The 20,328-nt window shown below is 38.6% G+C and overlaps 1 protein-coding gene and 1 long non-coding RNA gene across 2 annotated transcripts in view; one reads left to right on the forward strand and one right to left on the reverse strand.

The window, feature by feature from the left end:
• The window catches only part of Col25a1 (collagen type XXV alpha 1 chain), a 415,569-nt gene that overhangs the window by 33,444 nt on the left and 361,797 nt on the right, over positions 1-20,328 (reverse strand). Inside the window, exons 19-27 of the mRNA XM_070022440.1 lie at positions 16,740-16,802; positions 13,407-13,475; positions 11,142-11,186; positions 9,964-10,041; positions 7,079-7,102; positions 6,488-6,532; positions 3,810-3,854; positions 1,613-1,693; positions 313-375 (exon numbers count right to left, since the gene is read on the reverse strand). Of these exons, the coding sequence (XP_069878541.1) occupies positions 313-375; positions 1,613-1,693; positions 3,810-3,854; positions 6,488-6,532; positions 7,079-7,102; positions 9,964-10,041; positions 11,142-11,186; positions 13,407-13,475; positions 16,740-16,802 (513 nt within the window). The remainder of the gene's footprint in view (positions 1-312; positions 376-1,612; positions 1,694-3,809; positions 3,855-6,487; positions 6,533-7,078; positions 7,103-9,963; positions 10,042-11,141; positions 11,187-13,406; positions 13,476-16,739; positions 16,803-20,328) is intronic.
• On the forward strand, positions 304-12,842 carry LOC138826982 (uncharacterized). Its single transcript, XR_011371918.1, has 3 exons — positions 304-388; positions 2,585-2,683; positions 12,677-12,842. It is a non-coding gene; the product is annotated as an uncharacterized lncRNA (long non-coding RNA).

The raw sequence follows: 20,328 nt of genomic DNA on the forward strand, positions 1-20,328 counted from the left end.
AATATGTCATGAAGCATAAACAGGGCTGCTGCGAAATGAAGGAATGCGTATTCCATTTTCACAAAACCCCATGGCGTTATGGGAAACCCATTGATTTTCCTTCTCAGTCCTCAGAGAAATTGCTTCTAACTCTCCTGAGTCACTCAGTCTCTTTCTGTGTGCAAGGCTGACACATAAATTTCTTCTACAGTTTGACAAACCCAAGTGGTCCAGACATTACTACTACTGATAAGCCATCTGGCACAGGTGCAGCTGGGTAAATAATTATACGTGTCAATGTTTTTCAGGAGCTACAGAAGTTAGGGGACTTACAGAAGGACCCTGAGGACCTGGCAAACCAGAGTCTCCTTTCTCTCCTTTCACTCCATTGGCACCCTACAAATAAACAGTAAGTGGAACAAAGCATGTCAAGTTATTTCCAAAGTGTAAAAGACAATGGACTCCCTCTGCCCAAAATGTCATTCTATTGAAATGTTATACTATTATGCACATAAAAGATACAGAAGGATTTACCAAGGAGATAATAGAATCCTTAGGCTTGTGGGTGATTTGTAAAATAAGATATGAAGTATGTAGAAACTAAGTTGAGCTTGACTGGTTAAAGTTTCACAGCATTAAATACATTGGGTTATAAATGTTACATCTTTAGGGTAGTACTCTATCAATTTTGTGTGTGTGTTGGTACTGGGGCTTGAACTTGGACTCTGGGTACTGTCCCTGAGCTCTTTTGCTCAAGGTTAGCTCTCTACTTCTTGAGCCACCCTGCCACTTCTGACTTTTGTATGTATGTATGTGTGTGGTTAACTGGAGATAAGAGTCTTATTGACTTTTCCTGCCAGGGCTGGCTCCCAACTGTGATCCTCAGATCTCAGCTTCCTGAGTAGCTAGGATTAATGTGTGAACCACTGGTGCCAGGTGGTAGTGCTCATTTAAATAGCAAAAGGCATTTTCTGTTTTCATTGCATTTATTTATATCTTTGTTTTTTTTTTAAAAGGTCAAAAGCAGTAGAATTTAGTACATCAAAAAAATTTCTGCCTAGCACTGGTGGCTCCCACCTATAAATTTGAAATCTGAGGAATGCTGTTTGAAGTCAGTCCAGGCTTATCTCTAATTAACCACCAAAAAGTAGAACTGTGGTTCAAGTGGTAGAGAGCTAGCCTTGGGCAAAAGAAGTCCAGAGATAGCACCCAGGCCCTGAGTTCAAGCCCTAGGATTGGCACAAAATATAGATTTAAAAAAATTTATATTTCTCCTATGAAATTTTCAGTAAAAATGAGGGAAAAACTATAAAAGCACCATCCCTTATTATATACACAGAGAATACTGTGAGATGACTTGTCTACAATCGGTGACACATGTATACTAAATGAAAGCGAATAATTATATTTCTTTTGCTATCTCTAGTAGGCTATAGTGAAAATAATCCAGAAAACATGGTATACTCTGTAATTCACTTAGCCATCATCTTTAAGATTTTAGTTCCTTTGTTGGGGTAATTAACCAAGAATACTCCAAACAGGTCAAAGTAAAATATAACCGTTAACTGTGATCGCAAAGAACGTAATTCCTTACTGTTTGTCTTAGAATACAGCATAAAAATTATAAACATACCGGCAATCCTGGGAGTCCAATTCCTCCTTTTTCACCTGGCATGCCTGGGTCCCCTGTGTCCCCCTTCGAGCCTTTGAGTCCCTACAAGTGACAGGTTTGCATGTAACAAGGGTAGGTGGTGACACATGACAATTCTATCCTGGCAAAAACAGAAGTCAAGATCAATTTCTTAAAGTGGTTGGTCCTCTGCTGAGAGGATTCTGATTTGGGAGTTTGGTAGTTCATCCAACAAACAACCTTTTACATGGAATTCTATTTCTATGAGGTCATTTAAATGTGAAAAATAGAAAAGTTAGCTTTTAATATTATTTTGCCAGATTTTATATAGTTCAGGAAGACAATTCTTACTAGTTCAGAAAGCAATTTTATGCTGCAATCCTTCACAGTACAGAATGTGTTATAAGTCAGGATCTGGTGGGAAAACAGCAGCCCACACACGTATGAGGCATTCCTGCTCCCCTTTTTTGTACATGTAAATTCTAGACTTCATTAGTTCTCAGTGGTCCACCTACATTTACTGTACACCGATGCTCAAACAATACTCCAGCTTTTCGTAGTGTTCTTGTTTTATTCTCCTAATATCTCTACAAGGTGAGCTGGAATGCTATTCTTTACTCTCCTTTTACACTGAGGGAATAGATAAATATACACTTCGGAATGCTAACACGTAAGACTTATGTAACATGAACAGTGATAGTTACTTACATCGCTAAGCATTTTTATCCTGGGCACCTTTCTGCATTATGAGCACATGGCCCATTCTCCATATTCTGTAGCAAACATTATTATTGCTGTTGGGCTACTTGGAGCTGCGTATCTTAGGAAGAGGAACATGTCTTTTCTTGTAAATTAGACCTATTTCATAGGATTTCTAGTCCAGAACTATATAATATACTGGGGTATTGGGTAGGTGCCTTCTTAGATAGCTCTTTCTTATTATTAATTAGACCTTGATTTGTTTTATGGATCTAGGGATAGAGAAAACCAACATGGCCAATCCACTGGACTTTGTGGCAAGAGGAATATAATACCTAAAAAGAAACCCAGCAATTATATACTTAGGGCTACTTGGTAAGTCATTTCTTATTTATAACTAACAGTGGGAGAAGTAATCTTAATATGACCTTTGCTTTATATAGAAAATCAAAAAAGATCCTTCTTATCATGTTTATTTAATGTGTCATTATGTGACTTTAACATCCAACTTGGATATTAAAAAAATAACTCGGGGAGGGGGGATATAGTTGTAGAGATGGGAGGGAAGGGATGATAGGGGAAAAACAAAGGAGGAGGCAACAATGCTTGATAAGAAATTATTCATTACCTTGCTCCTGTGATTGTAACCCCTCTGTACAGTATTTTCACAATAAAAAACTTTAAAAAAATCTTCTACACTTAATGATCTGTGTGAAAGAAAATTTCTTCTGATGAGTACATGGCTTGTTGGCTTTATCAAGAATCTCCTTGATTTTTTGTTTTAGTTTTAGCCATAAACTATTAACATCTTGAAATTCTTTTGTGGTTTGTTTCTTAAAAGGCAGGGGCACTGAATGATAGTTTCTATATCCAATCCAGGGATTGTTTTTGAACAGGCTGAACTTTAAGAAGAGCTGGAACAAAAAAGAATGTGTTGGGGGCTGTTCACAAACAGCACAACTTCAAACATTTTTTCCTCCGGTCCTTTATAGAAGAGTTTGCTAACTTCTGATTTAGGGTAAAGCCCCAAAGTTGCTGCTATATTCTGGAAAGGTATCAGGCCCTGACTGTTGGGTCTTTACTAAGGATCTAGGATTGTAAGTAAATTATGTGGAAGAAGAAAAAAAGTAAAAATAATGTATGTTCTAATTCTATGAAAACAATGGTCACTGATTGTAATATTACTTGTGCTCACTTGCCCAAATTACCGGGCTATATACACTAAATTGCTAATGACCTAACTAGTTTACCGAAAATTTCAGAGTAATTATTGATAAATTGATCACTAGTTACTAAAAGCAAAATTACAGTATCTATCTGTTGCTGTTTCTCTAACGAAACTAGTGTCTCCTTTAAAGCAGATGCCTTTTTTGAGAGCTTACATTGGCTCTAGGACAGAGAGTGATGAAAAGGTGGTTGTCATGTATCATTATGAATGATTATAATAAATGAAGTGATCAATAATGATGCTATAAATATAGTTTATGTATTTGAAAATTACCTGCTCTCCATCAACTCCTGGGATTCCTGGAGATCCCTGTTCCCCCTGTGAAGATAAAAAAACAACAGCTTATCTTCATCTTATCATTGCTAACCTATGGTGCAAGTTGGTTAAAAGTACAGTTTGGCTGGGCACTGGTGGCTCATGTCTGTAATCCTAGCTATTCAGGAGACTGAGATCTGAGGATTATGGTTTGAAGCCAGCCTGGGCAGAAAAGTCCATGAGACTATCTCCAATAAAGCCAGAAGTAGTGCTGTGGTTCACTACCCCTGAGCATAAAGAAGCTCAGGGACAGTGCCCAGGCCCTGAGTTCAAGCCCCACAACTGGCAAAAACACACAAACAAAAAAACAGTTTGACTTTAGGAAAGGCATATACCCGTGAGTGGTAAAAATGTTAAAAATCCCTAATAATTTGATTGTTCATCATTCTATAACAAAAACCTATATGATTTGGTTGGTTTTGTCTGTAGAAAATCTGTGTGGTATTTATAGTATTATCAGTCACAAATACACAATGCCTCATGCATTTACAGCATGATAACTAGCCCAGTTTGAATGAATTCATAATAACTCCTGAAAAGCCTCTTTGAAGGAGATAATAAATCAAATAATATCTTCATCCACATAAAATTACCTTTAGATCAATTTCCTATAGTATGCCAGGAATGAAATACAACTTTCAATTCATATTGATTTATTAGCACTGTTGACAAACTCAAACTATACAGATTGATGGGTTTTTTTTCTTTTTTTAAACTAAAGATGTTTCATGAAAACAAATTGGAACAAGATGCTGGAGATTAACCAGACTACATCTGTTTAGTCACCTTTCAATTTTGAAAAGTATGGAACCAATGAATTTCTTGAAATGTAAAACATTTTTAATTTATCAAATCTGTGTAGGTCCTATTACAAATAACCCAGAATTCTGCCCAGTGGCAACTCTGAAACCAACTCTTTGGAGTGTGAGTGGTCTGCACACAGGCAACTGTTTTGAGCCTGCCTTCTAGAAAAAATTCTGTGTGGTGGTGGCACAAACCACAAGATTGAAATAGCTATTCCTCATCTACCTGGTAAAAACCTTAAGAGTTGTGGGCCAAAGGACAAAATACGAACTTTCTAGGATTTAAGGAAGGCTTGATCTTGTTCCAAACAAATGAAATTTTTTTTAAAGAAAAAAAACTTTTCCTCCCTTTAGATTTTCTTGCTAAGTTTCTTTTGCCACTAACAAGTCTGTTGAAGTTGGTTGCACCTGGCTGAATTTTAGCTTCATTCTGCCTGAACAGCAGTTGGAACTTGTGGCCACAGTAACTGCTTTGCTAAGGTTGTTGCTTTAAAATGTGACTTACAGAAGCCTAAAAGATAAGTGTAATTCATGCAATTTATTTATCCTTCATATAATTGCTATAGGTTATTTGATTCCCACTAGATCTGTGACTGAATCCAGAGATAAGAATGTACTTTGTATTTAGTAATTGAACCAATACCTATCATTAATAAAATAAAATTAAGTAGGAAGGTAGGCCTTCATGATAGTCTTCTTAAGCTAGCGACCTTCTCTAGGTATTGTAAAGAAGGGAGAAAGAAGCCTCTGGTTTGGGGAAGAATGAGGTTTACATTTGCTTTGGAAGGTAATTCTGATCCTTGAGATCTAGTCAAGAGAAAAGATAAATGAAGATCCAATGGCCTTGCTTCAATTAAAAAGGAGCCATTTAAATTTAGGGTTGCTTATGAAATAGCTAAATAGTAGATATTTAGGCAGACCTGCTCACCAGGTATAGTGTGGTAGCAGGATATTTTGTCTGTTATATCTCCTAGGGAGTAGAATAAAATAAAAAAAAAACCTATACCTTTTCTTGTGTGATACATGAAATGCATTTTGTTATACACAAAATCTCTTTGATGATAGGATCTATATTCTCACATAGGCAAAGGCCTCAGTAATATTTTTCTCTAAAGTCCCTTCTCTAACCTAGACTTACACTTTTAAATCTACAAAGGCAATGAGTTGGAAAGTTGATGAGTGTGTGTATGTGGGTATGACAGACTTAGCAAATAAACTGACTTCAGAAGCCTAAACAAAGGATGAAGTTTGAAACCGTTTGAACCTCCTACAAAAATCCAATGACGAAAGTCATATTTCAACACGTGTAGCTCAGTTCTGAGAAGTCACAATCCCCAGCCATGTGTTAATTGATCAAACATGGTTGAATGGCTAAGCTTTAGTTAGAAGAAGAAAGCTAGCACCATCAACAGTTTTGGTATAATCAACTTGTACTGGCTTTCTACTGTTTGTTGTTAGTATGAATCATTAGATAAGAATTTAATGGTGGAAAGAGATGTGTTAAAAACATGATTGAAGAATGATTCCTGAAACTGTCACTTAGGAACACACCAGACAAAAGTATCCCTTGTTCTTTTTATTACAATATTTCTTTGACCCCTAGGTAAATATTTTCTTTTTCTCCCCATATTCTTTGTTTTTCTGTATCCTTCCTTAAATTCATTGCCACTTCCATTTCTTTCCTGACTTTCCTCTCTTCCTTTGAGACCTTAATTTTTTTCTTCATTCTCTGAAGAAACATTATTGATCTTCTGTAGCATTTTGTCAAAGACATATACTTACTATGAGTATCTTTGCACTAGATATAATAAGTAGAAACAAATAAAGACTAACCTTTGGCCCTTGTAGTCCTTGAGGCCCAGGAGGTCCAGGGGGGCCCTAAATCAAGAAAAGACACAATTGAAAAAAGTAGCATACAGGATTCAAATTCATGCTTTAAAGAACAAAACAATACACACCTCCCTTATGTCGATAACCAGATATCCCCTGTTACTGCCATTCCATAATTATAAAAGCTGTCGACTTGTATGACCCTATCAACTACATCAGGTCAGTACAACACTGCAGATGTTTTGGGGCAGTTTAAATGCCTCCCATGCTCATATACATGCTCTTGCACTTGCCTTCTTATCTGCATTTTCAAATAACCTATTTTCCTCTCTGTCCCAATGGCTCTAATGTCCAGAACCTAAAGAGCAATGCTAAAACTATTAAGAGAAGGCTAAAAAGGCTTTTTCTTTTTAAAAAAAAATAATGTTTTCTCTTGATTTTTTTCCTTTCATGAAACAGAGATTCAACAAGGGTAAATATTTTAAGGAAACATAAAATTATCACATAAAACAATTACTGCATTAGTAATACCTTCGACCTGCATGCATCAACACTACAAGTCACACAGCACAGATAGCATGCAATAGGAGTTACCGTGACAGTTAGGGTGGTAATCCTCTGTGGGGAAAACGTATTAACAAAGATAGTTACCTATTTTGTGTGCCAAAAGTACAATAATACATTTCTGAGAATAACCTAGCCTTTTGAATATGTTTTGGCAAGTCTAATGTCTTAAGGAACTGCCAAGGGTCTTCAACACAGTCTAATTGCAAATGTTTTTTAAAGAAAGTATTTTCAGAATTTAGTGGACAGGTAAAGTTAAAGAGTCACATACACTAGAGGTTGGTCAGCATAATTTGGGAAATTTGCTCTTGATTAAAAGCTCTTTTGGGGTGACATTATTGTATTCATACATGGCTTTGTTAAATGGAAACTCCTTTGTACACCTACTTAAAGGTAATAAAAAGTAAAAGTTCTATGCTAGAGAACAATTAGAGAAAATGGAAATACTCATTTGCATATCTTTTCTCCTTCATACCTCATTTGCTGCATTATAATTAGCCTTTTTTTTCCTTAGGTGAGACAACTCAAGAGGTTGGCATGGAGTTAAACTAGTTTCTTAAAATGCTACAGTACTTCGTCAAAATACATTCAAAATAGAAATTTCTAACATATCCATAAATTATGTTTCTATTAATATTTTCTAGTTTTGATCTTGCACTAAAAGAACTTTTAAGAAATAGTAAAAAAGGGAGAACATTTTCTCCTAAGGACTCTGCTCATTGAGAAACATTATATAATCACAAGTAAATTTGGGGGTATCATTTTAATACCACTCCTGCTGATTATTAGTTATTAAACGTCCTCTCTCTTAACAGGATGTGAGACAATAATTTCTATTGATATAGATAGTACATGTTGATATGAAAAAGACAGACTGGTTCAATACTAGGAAGGCAGAACTAGCACAATAAGCTATTAAGAAGTTTGGAGTTGGTGCTGGGCAGAGAAGGGCAAGATACATAGGATAAATTCTCCTTCTCTCCCCAATGAGATACATATGTCAGGTGTTAATTTTAGTTCCAGTTCAAAATCATTTAGCAAATAATTGGTTGCATGTTTTCTTTCATTTAGCTACAAATGAGAACTACAAACATCCAATTCAGAACACCAACTTATCTTGGCTAAGTTGGGTGTTAGACCCATAGAAGTTACTTTAGACTAGTCGTGGTACTTTTTCATAATCTGAAAATATTTCATAGAAAAGTCATCTTCAATAGAGGTAATCTAAAATTTTGTATTTCTACTGTAATACTATACATCATACCCACCTACTTAATTATCCTAGAGGCTTTCTGGCAAAAGTTTATAGAGGAGGTTTTAATGAAATGATAGGTACAAAACTGTAATGTCTCATTGATTACAAAATTAGAATAAATATTTCCTCTTCTCAAATCTAAAGGCTATCCCACTGAATTGATTTTTTTTAGATCCTAATCCACCAGAGTACTATGTGAGGAATGCTAATCAATTGTTCTGAAGCCATTCAGAAAGATTCAATGAATCTTTATGTTTGGACATGAGTGAGTTGACTCTGGTGAATATTGACTGACTATGGCGTAAAGTCATATGGAACTTGAATTAAGGAAAGAATGGGGCTGGAAAGGTGGCTCAGTGATAGAGCGCTTGCCTTGCATGCCTGAGGCCCTGGGTTCGATTCCTCAGCACCCCATAAGCAAAAAGAAAAAAGCCGGAAGTGGCGCTGTAGCTCAAGTGGTAGAGCGCTAGCCTTGAGCTGAAGAGCTGAGGGACAGCGCCCAGGCCCAGAGTTCAGGCCCCACGACTAGACCCCCCCAAAAAAAACCTAAAAGGAAAGAATATGCTTTCATATTGAGAGCTAAGTGCCAGAGCTTTTAAAGTATAGTGCTTCTACACTGATCAGCCAAATGTATTCAGGAGCATCTAAAACCAATCCAAAGAATAATACTGTTTCATCAGCTTTTACCAAAAAGACAATCTATTGTAATTAAATCTCCACAGATAAGATCTATGGAGCATATATTTAGTGATTTTCCCCAAATAACCCAGCTAGTCAGCACTAGAGGGACATTTCCATTTTAAGGCCAGGGATAGTTTCAACACCAGACTCTCTGTTCATACCAAAAAAAAATGCTAATGTTGGAAGACAGATTGGCTACCTCTGAAAGGCGGAGGCAAGGATTATAGTGACATTGAAAGTCATTTAGGGTAAATGTACAACATGGCTAATAAGACTTAAAAATGTGTCCTTGTATAAGTAAAAGCTTTGAAAACATAATTAAGTACTGGGATGTTTTGAACTCAGGACCTCATGCTTGCTAAGCAGGTGCAGTACCACTGAGCTATATATCCCCAACTGCTTTTGAGTGATTTTTTTCAGGCAGGGTCTCCTGTTCTTGCCAGAGCTGGCCTGGACCACGATCCTCCATCTATACCTCCCTTGTATCTGGGTAACAATTTAATGTTGAAATGAGAGTCTAGCTAACTTTTTGCCTGGGCTGGTCTCAAAACTCAATCTTCCTGATCTCTGCCTCCCTGTAGAAGGAATTCACAGGGATGAGCCAGTCTTCATTTTTACGGATGGGAAAAGATACACAGAGAAGTCACACGTTTAGTAAGCAGGAGGGCTGAGATTTGAACCCAGGTAACTCCAAAGCCACTGTGCTCTTGTTTTCTTATGCTCCCTCTTCAAGCAAGGAGGTTAAAAAGTCAACCAAACTAACCTCAAACTCACACTTGATAACACTTAGGGTTATCTGAAAATAGGAGGGAAAGAAAAGGAGAGATTTAAAAAAAATAATGCAATGATAAGTGTGGAAAGGAAAGTCACGGACTGTGGAGGAGAGGATGCAAGGGGTTGTGGGAGTTCACACTGCCATGTATCTCAAAGGGCTACCCGTGTCACTTCCTGAATTCCAGGGAGGAAGGCTGTCACTTGCCTGGAGGGCTTCGTGCAGATTGCCATTGTAGTCTATGATCTCGGTGGCTCCTTGGTCCCCTTTTTGCCCAGGTGGACCCTAGAACACAAAATACACCAAGGGAAAATCATGGGGGTGGGATGGGTAAAGACTACCACCAAAGCAGATGGGCAACTAGAAGCCATCCCTTCCCTGTGAAGACCTGACTTACTTTCACAAAATAATTATGTTCATTTTTTAAGATTGTCAAAGGAGACAAATTATTTTTGTCTTCCTGTCTAGAGTAGATAGGAAGACTGCTTTTTAGAAATACGGAAGACTGCTTTTAGCCTATAATTTATAAATTATAGGATAACATTTTTGAAATGTTGTTGGCTTTCTCTGTATTTTTATTAAATCAACCCCAAACTTTATTTTCTCATTTATCCTCATAGATTGCTTCCTTATTCTTTAAAGATGTTCTAGAAGAAATGCCTACATTTCCCAGTGGAACTAGGTCCCCACACAAACTAACCCAAATAGGGAAAAATGTGTAGGTGTGTGCACGTGTGTATTCTAGACGTCTAGAATATATACATATATGCATGTACACTTATATGCATATACATACAGGGATAAAGATGTGGCTCAAGTGGCAGTAGCCACTAGGGGGTGAAAAATCCAAGTTCAAATCCTAGTTCCAACAAAGAAGATAGGCTAAGCCAGGCACTGGTGGCTCATATCTGTAATCCTAGCTACTAGTTACTCAAGAGGCTAAGATCTGACAATCATGGTTCAAAGCCAGCCCAGATAGAAAAGACAGTGAGACTCATATCTCCAATTTACCACCAGAAAACTGGAAGGGGTGCTGTGACTCAAAAGGACAAAGCACTAGCCTTGAGCAAGAGAGCTCAGGGAGAGTGCCCAGGCCCTGAGTTCAACCTGCATAACCACCACCAACAAAAAAACCTAGAACACTAGATTTCTACCCTACTCATATCTGCTACATGATTTCCATTAATCAAGGCCTACTTCTTTGCTTTACAAAGCTTCTTTGCTTTGTAAAGAGAGTCCATTATTTCTTTATAACTCTGTCAAAAAATAAAGAGCAAGGGGGAATGTTGGCCTTCAATTATCACAGCCTCCTGCTTCCGAGCTATCGCTGGCCACTTTAATCTGGGATGGCAAGGGACAAAAGTTAATATGAGAGACATACTCACCCTTGGGCCCAGAGCTCCAGAGTCCCCTTTGTCTCCACGATCCCCCTTTTCCAAATAGGAAAAGGAAAAAAAAGTGAGTGAGTCATAGGAGCAATGGCCTAGAAATCTCTCCAGATTAAGGAAGTATGCATTCACACAGCAGTACATGAACAAGAAATTCCAAAGAAGGAAATAACAGTATCCACCACCATCAAAGTTCTTTGTAAATACATAGCTTGCATGGAATTAGAATTCCCATGTCTGATAAAAAGGTATCTTGGGACAGCAAAACGTATCAAGTGGTTTCTGTGGTACCCAAGTAACCTTTGACCTTTCACACAGAGTTACATTCTGTTCATTCTATTGGGAGAGCAAAGGGGACAAAGTACAGCATTTGTGTTGTCTGTACTCACAGAAGAAATGTGGAGATGATTAGGACAGAGAAGGAATGAGCAGTTTGTTCTGGGGAATGAATGTTTTAGGGCAAGTAAGGTCATAGGCCATGCATCTTTCTCTGATGATGGAGATGGTAGGGAAAGTATATTTGTAAGTACAGGCATGTAATGCTTAGTGCTGAAATGGACAGCAGCCATCTACAGCAGATTGGCAATGCTAAAGGTCAGGGCCCGGCAGCTCTTTCTCTCTAATGTAATGTGAAAATGATGGGCTTATATATAATGCTTCTAACAGTGTGCGGAGACCAGGAATAGTCTTAAGGTTTCAAAATTCTCCAAAGTCTACACTGGCGGGGGGGAGGGGAAGATTTCAACCTGTGCAGATGTGAAGGTTCTTTGAAACAGCTTAACTTTATGGAGTCTTTTTCCTGTATGGAATTCAAAGTCTTTTCTGCCTTTCTACATAGTTCTATAAAGGACCAATGAACATAAGCAGGGAATGGGATTTTAAAACTTCCCATTTGTGTTATATCAATAGCATGGACCATAATAACTAAATTTGCTACAAATGGAGAATAAACCATCTCCAGTCTGTTTTCATTTGGAATGCATGTTTCCAGGTTATTAATAGCATTTTAGATATCATGATTCTGCTAACATATTAGAAAACATATAAACATATAAAATATATTTGCTTCTTCAGATAGGATGTATTATATGGCAAAGGGAAAAACTACACTTGGTTGACGTTTTAAGACAAGGAAGGGAGTCATTTAAATGCAATGTGTAAGTTGAATGTTTATCAGAAGGAAGTTTGAAACTGAAAACTAAGATTCTAAACCAAGATGATAAACATCATGTAAATCTGCACATAAGTAATGAAAGTGAAGCACTTCATTTCCTTTCAAAGAAGCTATTTTCAAAGAATCTTTAATAGGGCTCTGAAGTGTCAGAATATGTAAGGACAAAAAAAACCCCCAAATGTCTTGTGATATCATCAAAGGGATGAAGTTATTGTCACCCCTGCAGATGGAAAGAGTTTAAGCTAGCATATGGTTGTCTATGGAAAAGGCAAAAAAGCAAAGCTCTTACAACACAAAGGCTTCACGGGACAGCAGAATGGTTACCACTTACTGACCTTTGACCCCTTTGGGCCTCTAGCTCCTGTTTCACCTTGTTTCCCCTTGGAGGAGGAGAAGCAGCAGAAAGAGAGAATGGGAGAGAGAGAAGAGAGTAACAGAGGAGGTAAGAACAGACATAGGAAATTAGCGGTGACTCGGAATAATGAGGAAGCATGGAAACACTTTTTAACTATCATGTTGGTGATGACAAGACTGAACTTGGGAGTCACCACGGCATCGTTAGATCCCTTCCTGGTCTCCTCACCAACCTTCCTTCCATTAGTGTTCTGAAGAAAACCTTCCCACCAGTGGTCTGAAGACCAACACTATCTGTCAGCATAAACTTCCCTTTTCATCAGAAAGTAAATTATTTTACCATGTCTCCAGGAGGTGTTATTAAAACATCTCCACATCAGTTTGCAGGGGGTGGAGATGAATAAAGATCTTATCATAACATCGTTAAGCATGAATGTTCAAGGTATCGCATGCCATCAAGTTACCATGGAAACAAACATAACACTTAGCAACTGAGACTTTTCTCAGTTGTCTATTAACAGCTTTATCCCTGTGCATTCCAATGTGTCATTAAGTGGACTGAGCAGAGGATATCAGGAAAGTTGTATTGTAAAATCCATTCCCAAAAGAACCAATTGGTGTGCATTTCAGCATGTCAGTTGTGATTTGGGCTGTCTTACTATCTATGGAGGAATTCATTTCATATTCTAAATCTGGTGGTGTACATTCCAGAATCCTGTGTACTAATAACTGACCTTGGGTCCAGGAGCTCCAGGATCTCCTCGCTCACCTCTTCCAGGAGCCCCGGCCTCCCCACGTTCACCCTGTCAATAGAGAAATGACATGAGTAAAAGCAAAGTCAGCAGAGAGCCACCGTTCATTGACTACCTACCCTATACTGCATCATTTAATTCCTCAATACCAATCAGCTCATTTCATCATGAAAACAATCTGTGATGGTGAAATTTAGATGTCATCTAACCTGGGATAAGGCAAGGCTAAAGAGGCGTCCTTTTGAGTTTGTATGGAAGGGTGTTCCCAGAGGACATGGGGCAGATGTATACACATACACAGATACATACCACACACACACACACACACACACACACACACACACACACACACACACACACACACACACACACACACACACACACACACACACACACACACACACACACACACACACACACACACACACACACACACACACACACACACACTCACACACACACACACTCACACACTCTGGGGACACCTACTTCCAGTGTGGGTGGCCAGAGGGAATGAAAGGCAGAGGACCAGCACAATGTTTCTCTCCTACTCCTGGAGCCAGGGTGACATTGTTTTCCTGACTTTGGATATCTAAACTCTAGAGCTGTCATCATCCAGCACCAATGACTTTTCAGTCCCCAGGCCTGTAGTCGCATCATCAGCTTCCCTGGTTCTGAAGCCTGTAAACTCAGGACAGAGCCAGGCTATGGACTCTCCAGCATTACCCTCCAGTTTGTAGATGGCCTACCTGTGGACTTTTTCCATAATCACATGAGCAGATTCTCCTAATCAACCAATCTATCTATCTATCTCTACCCACCCATCCATCAATTCATCCATCTGCCCTGTTGACTTATGTACAATTATATGGTGCTTGCATTAGTCCAATTTCATAAATAGTTTAGAATCCAAGATAGGTTGAAAGAGGCATTTAAGTCGCCATGATGGTTCTGCTAATGCTAGGGAACTCATGTCAGAACAGGCTGACAGGGCTGCAATGTAACTCAGTGGTAAGGTGCTTGCTCAGCAAGTACAACATCCTGGGTTTGATCCCCAGTACCAAAAGAAGAAAAGACCAAAACAAAAAAGTTTTTTTTAAAGACAGGCCTACAAGTAACTTCAAAATATTACTAATAAAATGAAATACCCCATCTAGATTCCTGTTTGTAGGAATATCAAGCGGGTAACAGTCCATTCTTTGTCATCTTCCTGGGGGCCTCAGTGTAGTATCTTTTACAAAGTATTTAGTCTGGAGCATCATGCCAGGTCCCTTATAGCAGTTAATATTGGTTCTACATCTGAGTGTGTGTGTGTATACACATATATGTATATACATGCACATATAAACATATGTGCATATATACACATACATATACACACATACATACATAAAGTATGGAGTCGTTTAGAATCAGTTAACTTAGGAAAAAAGGTATTTAGGGATAAACTGCATTCTGTACTGCCTGAGTTTCTTCTCTTTTCCTTCTATTCACAAACAAAATGCCACAGTCAATTACAGATCAAGTTCCTGCTCATTTCCACCATGGTGCAGTGACCAGACTGCCCTGGTGTGGTGTGTTCCTGGCTGCCAGCCCAGAATAAGAATGTTTTTTCTCTCTCTCTCTGTGTCTCTCTCTGTCTCATCCTCTCTTTTCCCCTCCCCCCTCCTCTCCTTTCCCCTCCTCTCCCCTTTCTCTCTCCCCCTTTCTCCCTGTCTCCACCCCCTTCTCTTCTCTTCTCTCTCTCTTCATTCTGTAAAGGCATGTCTTATGTGAATCTGCTGAGGCTAACACAAGAATGCTTCATACTTTGTTAATAAGCCTGACAGCTCATTATGGGCACGAGAAATTTCTTAAGAAAACAAGAATTTTGCACCATCCTGAGTTTCAGCCCCCCCCCCCTCCCCCTTAGGTCACGCACAGATTCCATCTGGTGGGATGAGAGTTATTTTCACTGGACCAGCTGAACGCAGGCCTCTTCTCTCTGAACAGATTGCTCTAACTATTGGAAATCACCCCTGTTTTATTTCTGGTGAGTGCAGCACACACTTAGGCAGAACCTGCTGTGGTATAAAATGAAAAGAACGTAGCATGATGTACTTTTGCTCTTTCTTTGATTCATGAGTCTGTCGCGAGGTCAGCTCATGCGCTAAGCTCCGTCTTTTCATGCCTTCCTGGGTAGATACAAGGAGAATGTTAAGCTCCACGAGATCCGAAGCAACACATTTTCTTTTTACATGGCAGCACGGAGCTTGTGCTTTCCGGCTCTGCTCTAGGGGTTGCTAAGTGGGAGACCATGAAACCATTTTCATGAGAGCCTATTTCTGCGGACCTCATTTCGGGGGATCCTATTGGAATGAGGTACTTAGGCGTGTTATGTGATGTGTGCACTTGCCTTTCAAAGTAGGAACAGTATCTGTTTTACAAGTACATCCTATCATAGGGGACAAGGAACAGGAGTTCATGAATTATATCTCTCTTCACAATTTCTTTTTAAAAGTGTGTATATATATATATATATATATATGTGCATACATACACACATTTAATAGTTGTACAAAGGAGTTTCAGTTCCACCAGTCAGATTACAAGGATAATGCATCTTGATATATGTCACTTCTTCCATTGATCTCTCCCATCATTTTTTTTTGGGGGGGGGAGAAGGGTCAGTTATGGGGCTTGAACCCAGGGCCTAGGCACTGTTCCTGAGCTTTCTCACTCAGGACCAGCACTCTACCACTTTGAGCCACAGCTCTACTTCCTGTTTTCTGATAGTTAATTGGAGATAAGAGTCTCAGTGACTTTTCTGCCTGGGCTGGCTTTGAACTGCGATCCTCAGATCTCAGCCTCCTGAGTCGCTAAGACTACAGAGGTGAGCCACCAGTGTCTGGCTCTCTCCTATCTTTTCCCTCACAATTTTTTTACCTTCCTATATGGTTAGGAGGCATCTGGGGGATAATGGAAATACTAATATATTGTACCAACCTGTTGTTTTATCTAAGGATGACTTTCTATTAACGTACCCTTGCTCTACTGAATATGCTGTTCCCTATTAAAGTGCCATTAGTGGATGGATCAGGGTGTTTTGGTGTTTTAGCTCTATATATGGAAGAAATAGATGCTCATGTAAATAGTAGAGCTATCCACAGTTCTTTATTTTTAATTTGGGGAGGGGGACCTGGACTTGAGCTCAGAGTATGGCACTTTCCCTCACAACCTGGCACTCCTATCACCTGAGCCACATCTCCCCCTCCCCCACTATCCCTTCCCCCCAGCCTCATTTCTTCAAGCCAAAAAAGGAAAGACTCTACTTACTTTTGTTCCTGGTAACCCTGGTAAGCCTGGTTCCCCTTGAGGTCCAATGAAGCCGGGTTCTCCCTTTAAAGAGAGGGGTGTATGAGGTCATTATTTCATTAATCAGTAGATAAAGCTAAAATTCCTTCCTTCTGAGATTTTACTTTGTTGGAGACAACTTTTTTTTTTTTTTTTAAGATCAAGCTACTGACTATAAAATCAATCAGCACTAGTTTAAACTAATGAAAACTGAGCAAGACTAGAGAAGCTTTAGAGAGTGACAAAATCAATGTCAGTGATTTCTTTCCCCCTCTATTCAGTGTTTCTTGCCACTTACCAATTTAAGACGTATTACATTTGGGTAGATATGGCAGGTGACCTCTCAGAGAGGCCTCCATGATCCCTCACCCATGTTCACATCCTTAGGTGATACTTTCTGCCCCACTCCTCACAAGAGGAGAGTATTGAGTTCCGTCTTCAATGGCCAGTGACTTCATTAATTCTATTAATATACCCCTAAGCAAGATTCCAAGTTGGTAAATCCATCTGTGTGCCAAGAGGGAAGACCATCCCAATGTCACAGAGACAGAAAATCTTGTGAATGGCTCTTTTCAAGGCCTTGCTTTATGCACGTAGGCATCTGGCTGTTCATTCTTACCTTTTAGAATAAACTGTAATGACAAACACAGCATTACACTGAATTCTGGGTCTTTCAAATGAACTGCAGTGCTTAACTATTGTGAAAATTTGTAAATTTATAGTGAAGTCTGACAGAAGTACAGGTAACAAGTACCTTCAACTGAAACTGGGTTGGTTACATGGGACTGGGCTCTTAAATCTGTGGAGTCTGGCACTAACCAGGATAGAATGAAAATGGGATTGAATTGCAGGACACCCAATTGGCGTCTGAATGGAAAAGTTGGTAACTTGGTGTTGGAAAAGAGATGGCTTATCTTGTGATTTCAAATGGTATCTGTATTAGTGTTCAGACTGTCTTGAATATCCATAAAGTTTTATTTCCTTTTTACTGCTCAAGTTCACATATAAGGGTCAGACTACCTAAAGTGTAAACTTTGTAACAAAAAACATGTAAAGCCCATAATGGCTCTATTTCTCTACTTCCTATTTTATTCCTGGAATCCTTCTGGAATAGCTGTTAATGTTGCTGAATACATCTGATGTTGTCCAAAGGCAGTAGTTCAGACATGCTTTATGAAACTTGGGGGTTCAGGAAAGGACTCAGAGGCTGTTTTTTATAAAGCATGTAAAATGTCATCACATAGTTTACAAACAAGCAAGCTTACTTGTTCAGATATGCTATACGAAATACTGGACATTGACACAACTGAAAACATTTCTGATTCAGGGGCTCACGGTACTGATTTAAGGGATAAAGGTCAGGATGGAAAACAAATGCTTTAGTTTTTTTGTATGCCAATATCCTTCCTGAGCCATGGCATTGTGCTTTAGTGGAAAGGAAAATATGACACATAATTTTGGCTGGACCTCGTAACAGGTAAATAAAAATCTGAAAATAAAAATAAAAAACTGAAATCCATTTAGAGAAATCCATGTTGACTAGTCTACTTTTAGTAAGGGTTGTCACTTCATAAAAATACAATAAATTACATTTATTTATAAGTAAAATACTTCGTCTGGTAAAAGGTGACATATAAGTAAATATTCCTCCCCTAGTCTCAAGAAAAAAGCCATAGTTAACATTAAAGTAATCATGACTTACATTATGAAAAATGTAATGCAAGTTACTAGGCTCAAAGTTGGCTAGTCAAGGACTCTTATCATGTCCTTCAAGTAGAAATAAAACAATCTGTTTACCAAAGCACACAGAAACACTATTAAAGAAACTAATAAAAGACAAGAAAGCAGCATGAAGACTGCAGAAACACACTGCTTATTTAGATTAGTGTTTAGTTTGCTAAATAGGTAAGACATGCAGTTACATAACAAATAATGAAGTTTGTGGTCTCATGGGTCAGACAAGTATATTTTCCTTTTTTTTTTTTTTTTTGAAAAAATAGAACACACATTCCTCTTAGTAAGAGTAGAGAACACAGAATAGACATAAAATCAGGAAGGCACTGGACAGTCCCAATCACATTAACCCGATTAATACTGGCTCATTATAAAGTCTTTGAATATTACTAATTATACACGACCGTGCCACGTGAAGAAAGCATCTATCCTAGTTACACATTCTGACATATTTATTTCAATTTTTCAAGGAGAAAAATCATATTCTTTTTGGATCTGGTCGTGGGGCCTGAACTCTGGGCCTGGGCGCTGTCCCTCAGCTCTTCAGCTCAAGGCTAGCACTCTACCACTTGAACCACAGCGCCACTTCCGGCTTTTTTATTTTTTCTGTTTATGTGGTGCTGAGTAATCGAACCCAGGGCCTCTGGCATGCAAGGCAAGCGCTGTACCACTGAGCCACCTTCCCAGCCCTGAAAAATCATATTTTTAACTTTACGGTCACAGTTTTATGTCTGCTTACTTGAAGATCTCTTAGCCACTTTGGGGATTTTTCCTCTTTGCAGTGTGGTGGAAGTGGGAAGACACTGCTATTGGTCTCTTCTTTGACAGGTCTCAGAAACCATTGTTGAGATAAACTAGGGTGTGTCTATTTCTACTCAGGTCTCCACTGCAGGGCTGGTTTTATTCTCTAAGCTTATACCAGAAGTTCTCAGAGGATACAATGAGAAACTTTGGTTTCTCTAGGCCGTCTTAGGGAGTCAGTATTTAAACTATTTTAACAATGACACAAAACACATTGTTTTTCTCCCTTCATTCTCTTGTAAATGCAGAGTTTGAAAAGTTCACAATATTATACCTAATCTTTAAGAAACTTCAGCTTGTGAAGTTTGGGGTAGTATGAAAGAATATCAATTATATATGATATTGTTATTAAAACAGCCTTGCCTTGTCCTCTTATCTATATGAGGCTGGGTTTTCTTCAACCAAAACAACAAACTGCAACAGAATATAAGAGCAGATATGAGAATCAAGAGGCCTTCCATTAAGCCAGGTATTAAAGTGATTTAAAACAAATAAAACCCTAAAATAGCAACAATACACACATGTACACACATGTATACACACACACACACACACACACACACACTGATGGTACTCTTCTTGGTCTCATTTGGGAAAATTCAGTTATACTTAATAAAACATGTTTAATTACCACATAATAAAATGACTCCGTTTTCATTTTTAATAAGTAATCTTGATAGGTTTAAACGCATAAATAAAAAAGCCCTTGAGTTAGATGTTTTAGTAAGCTTCTTATATTTAACTAATTTATTATTTATTTTTGTGCCAGTTCTGAGGCTTGAACTGAGGATTTGGGCACTCTCCTTGAGCTTTTCTGCTCAAGACTAGTGCTCTACTACTTGAGTCACCACTCCATTTTTGGCTATTTGGGGGTTTATTGGAGATAAAAGTCTCATGGGCTTTCCTGCCTTGATTGGCCTTGAATTGTGATCCTCAGATCTCAGCCTCCTGAGTAGCTAGGGTTACAGGTGTGAGCCTGTTAGTAGTTACAAGTCTTAAGAGTGTAAAGGGTCTTGAGACAGATGTTTGAAAACTG

This window comes from Dipodomys merriami, unplaced genomic scaffold (genome assembly GCF_024711535.1).
Source record: "Dipodomys merriami isolate MVZ:Mamm:240054 unplaced genomic scaffold, mDipMer1.0.p SCAF_15, whole genome shotgun sequence".
In the NCBI taxonomy this organism is placed as follows: domain Eukaryota; kingdom Metazoa; phylum Chordata; class Mammalia; order Rodentia; family Heteromyidae; genus Dipodomys; species Dipodomys merriami.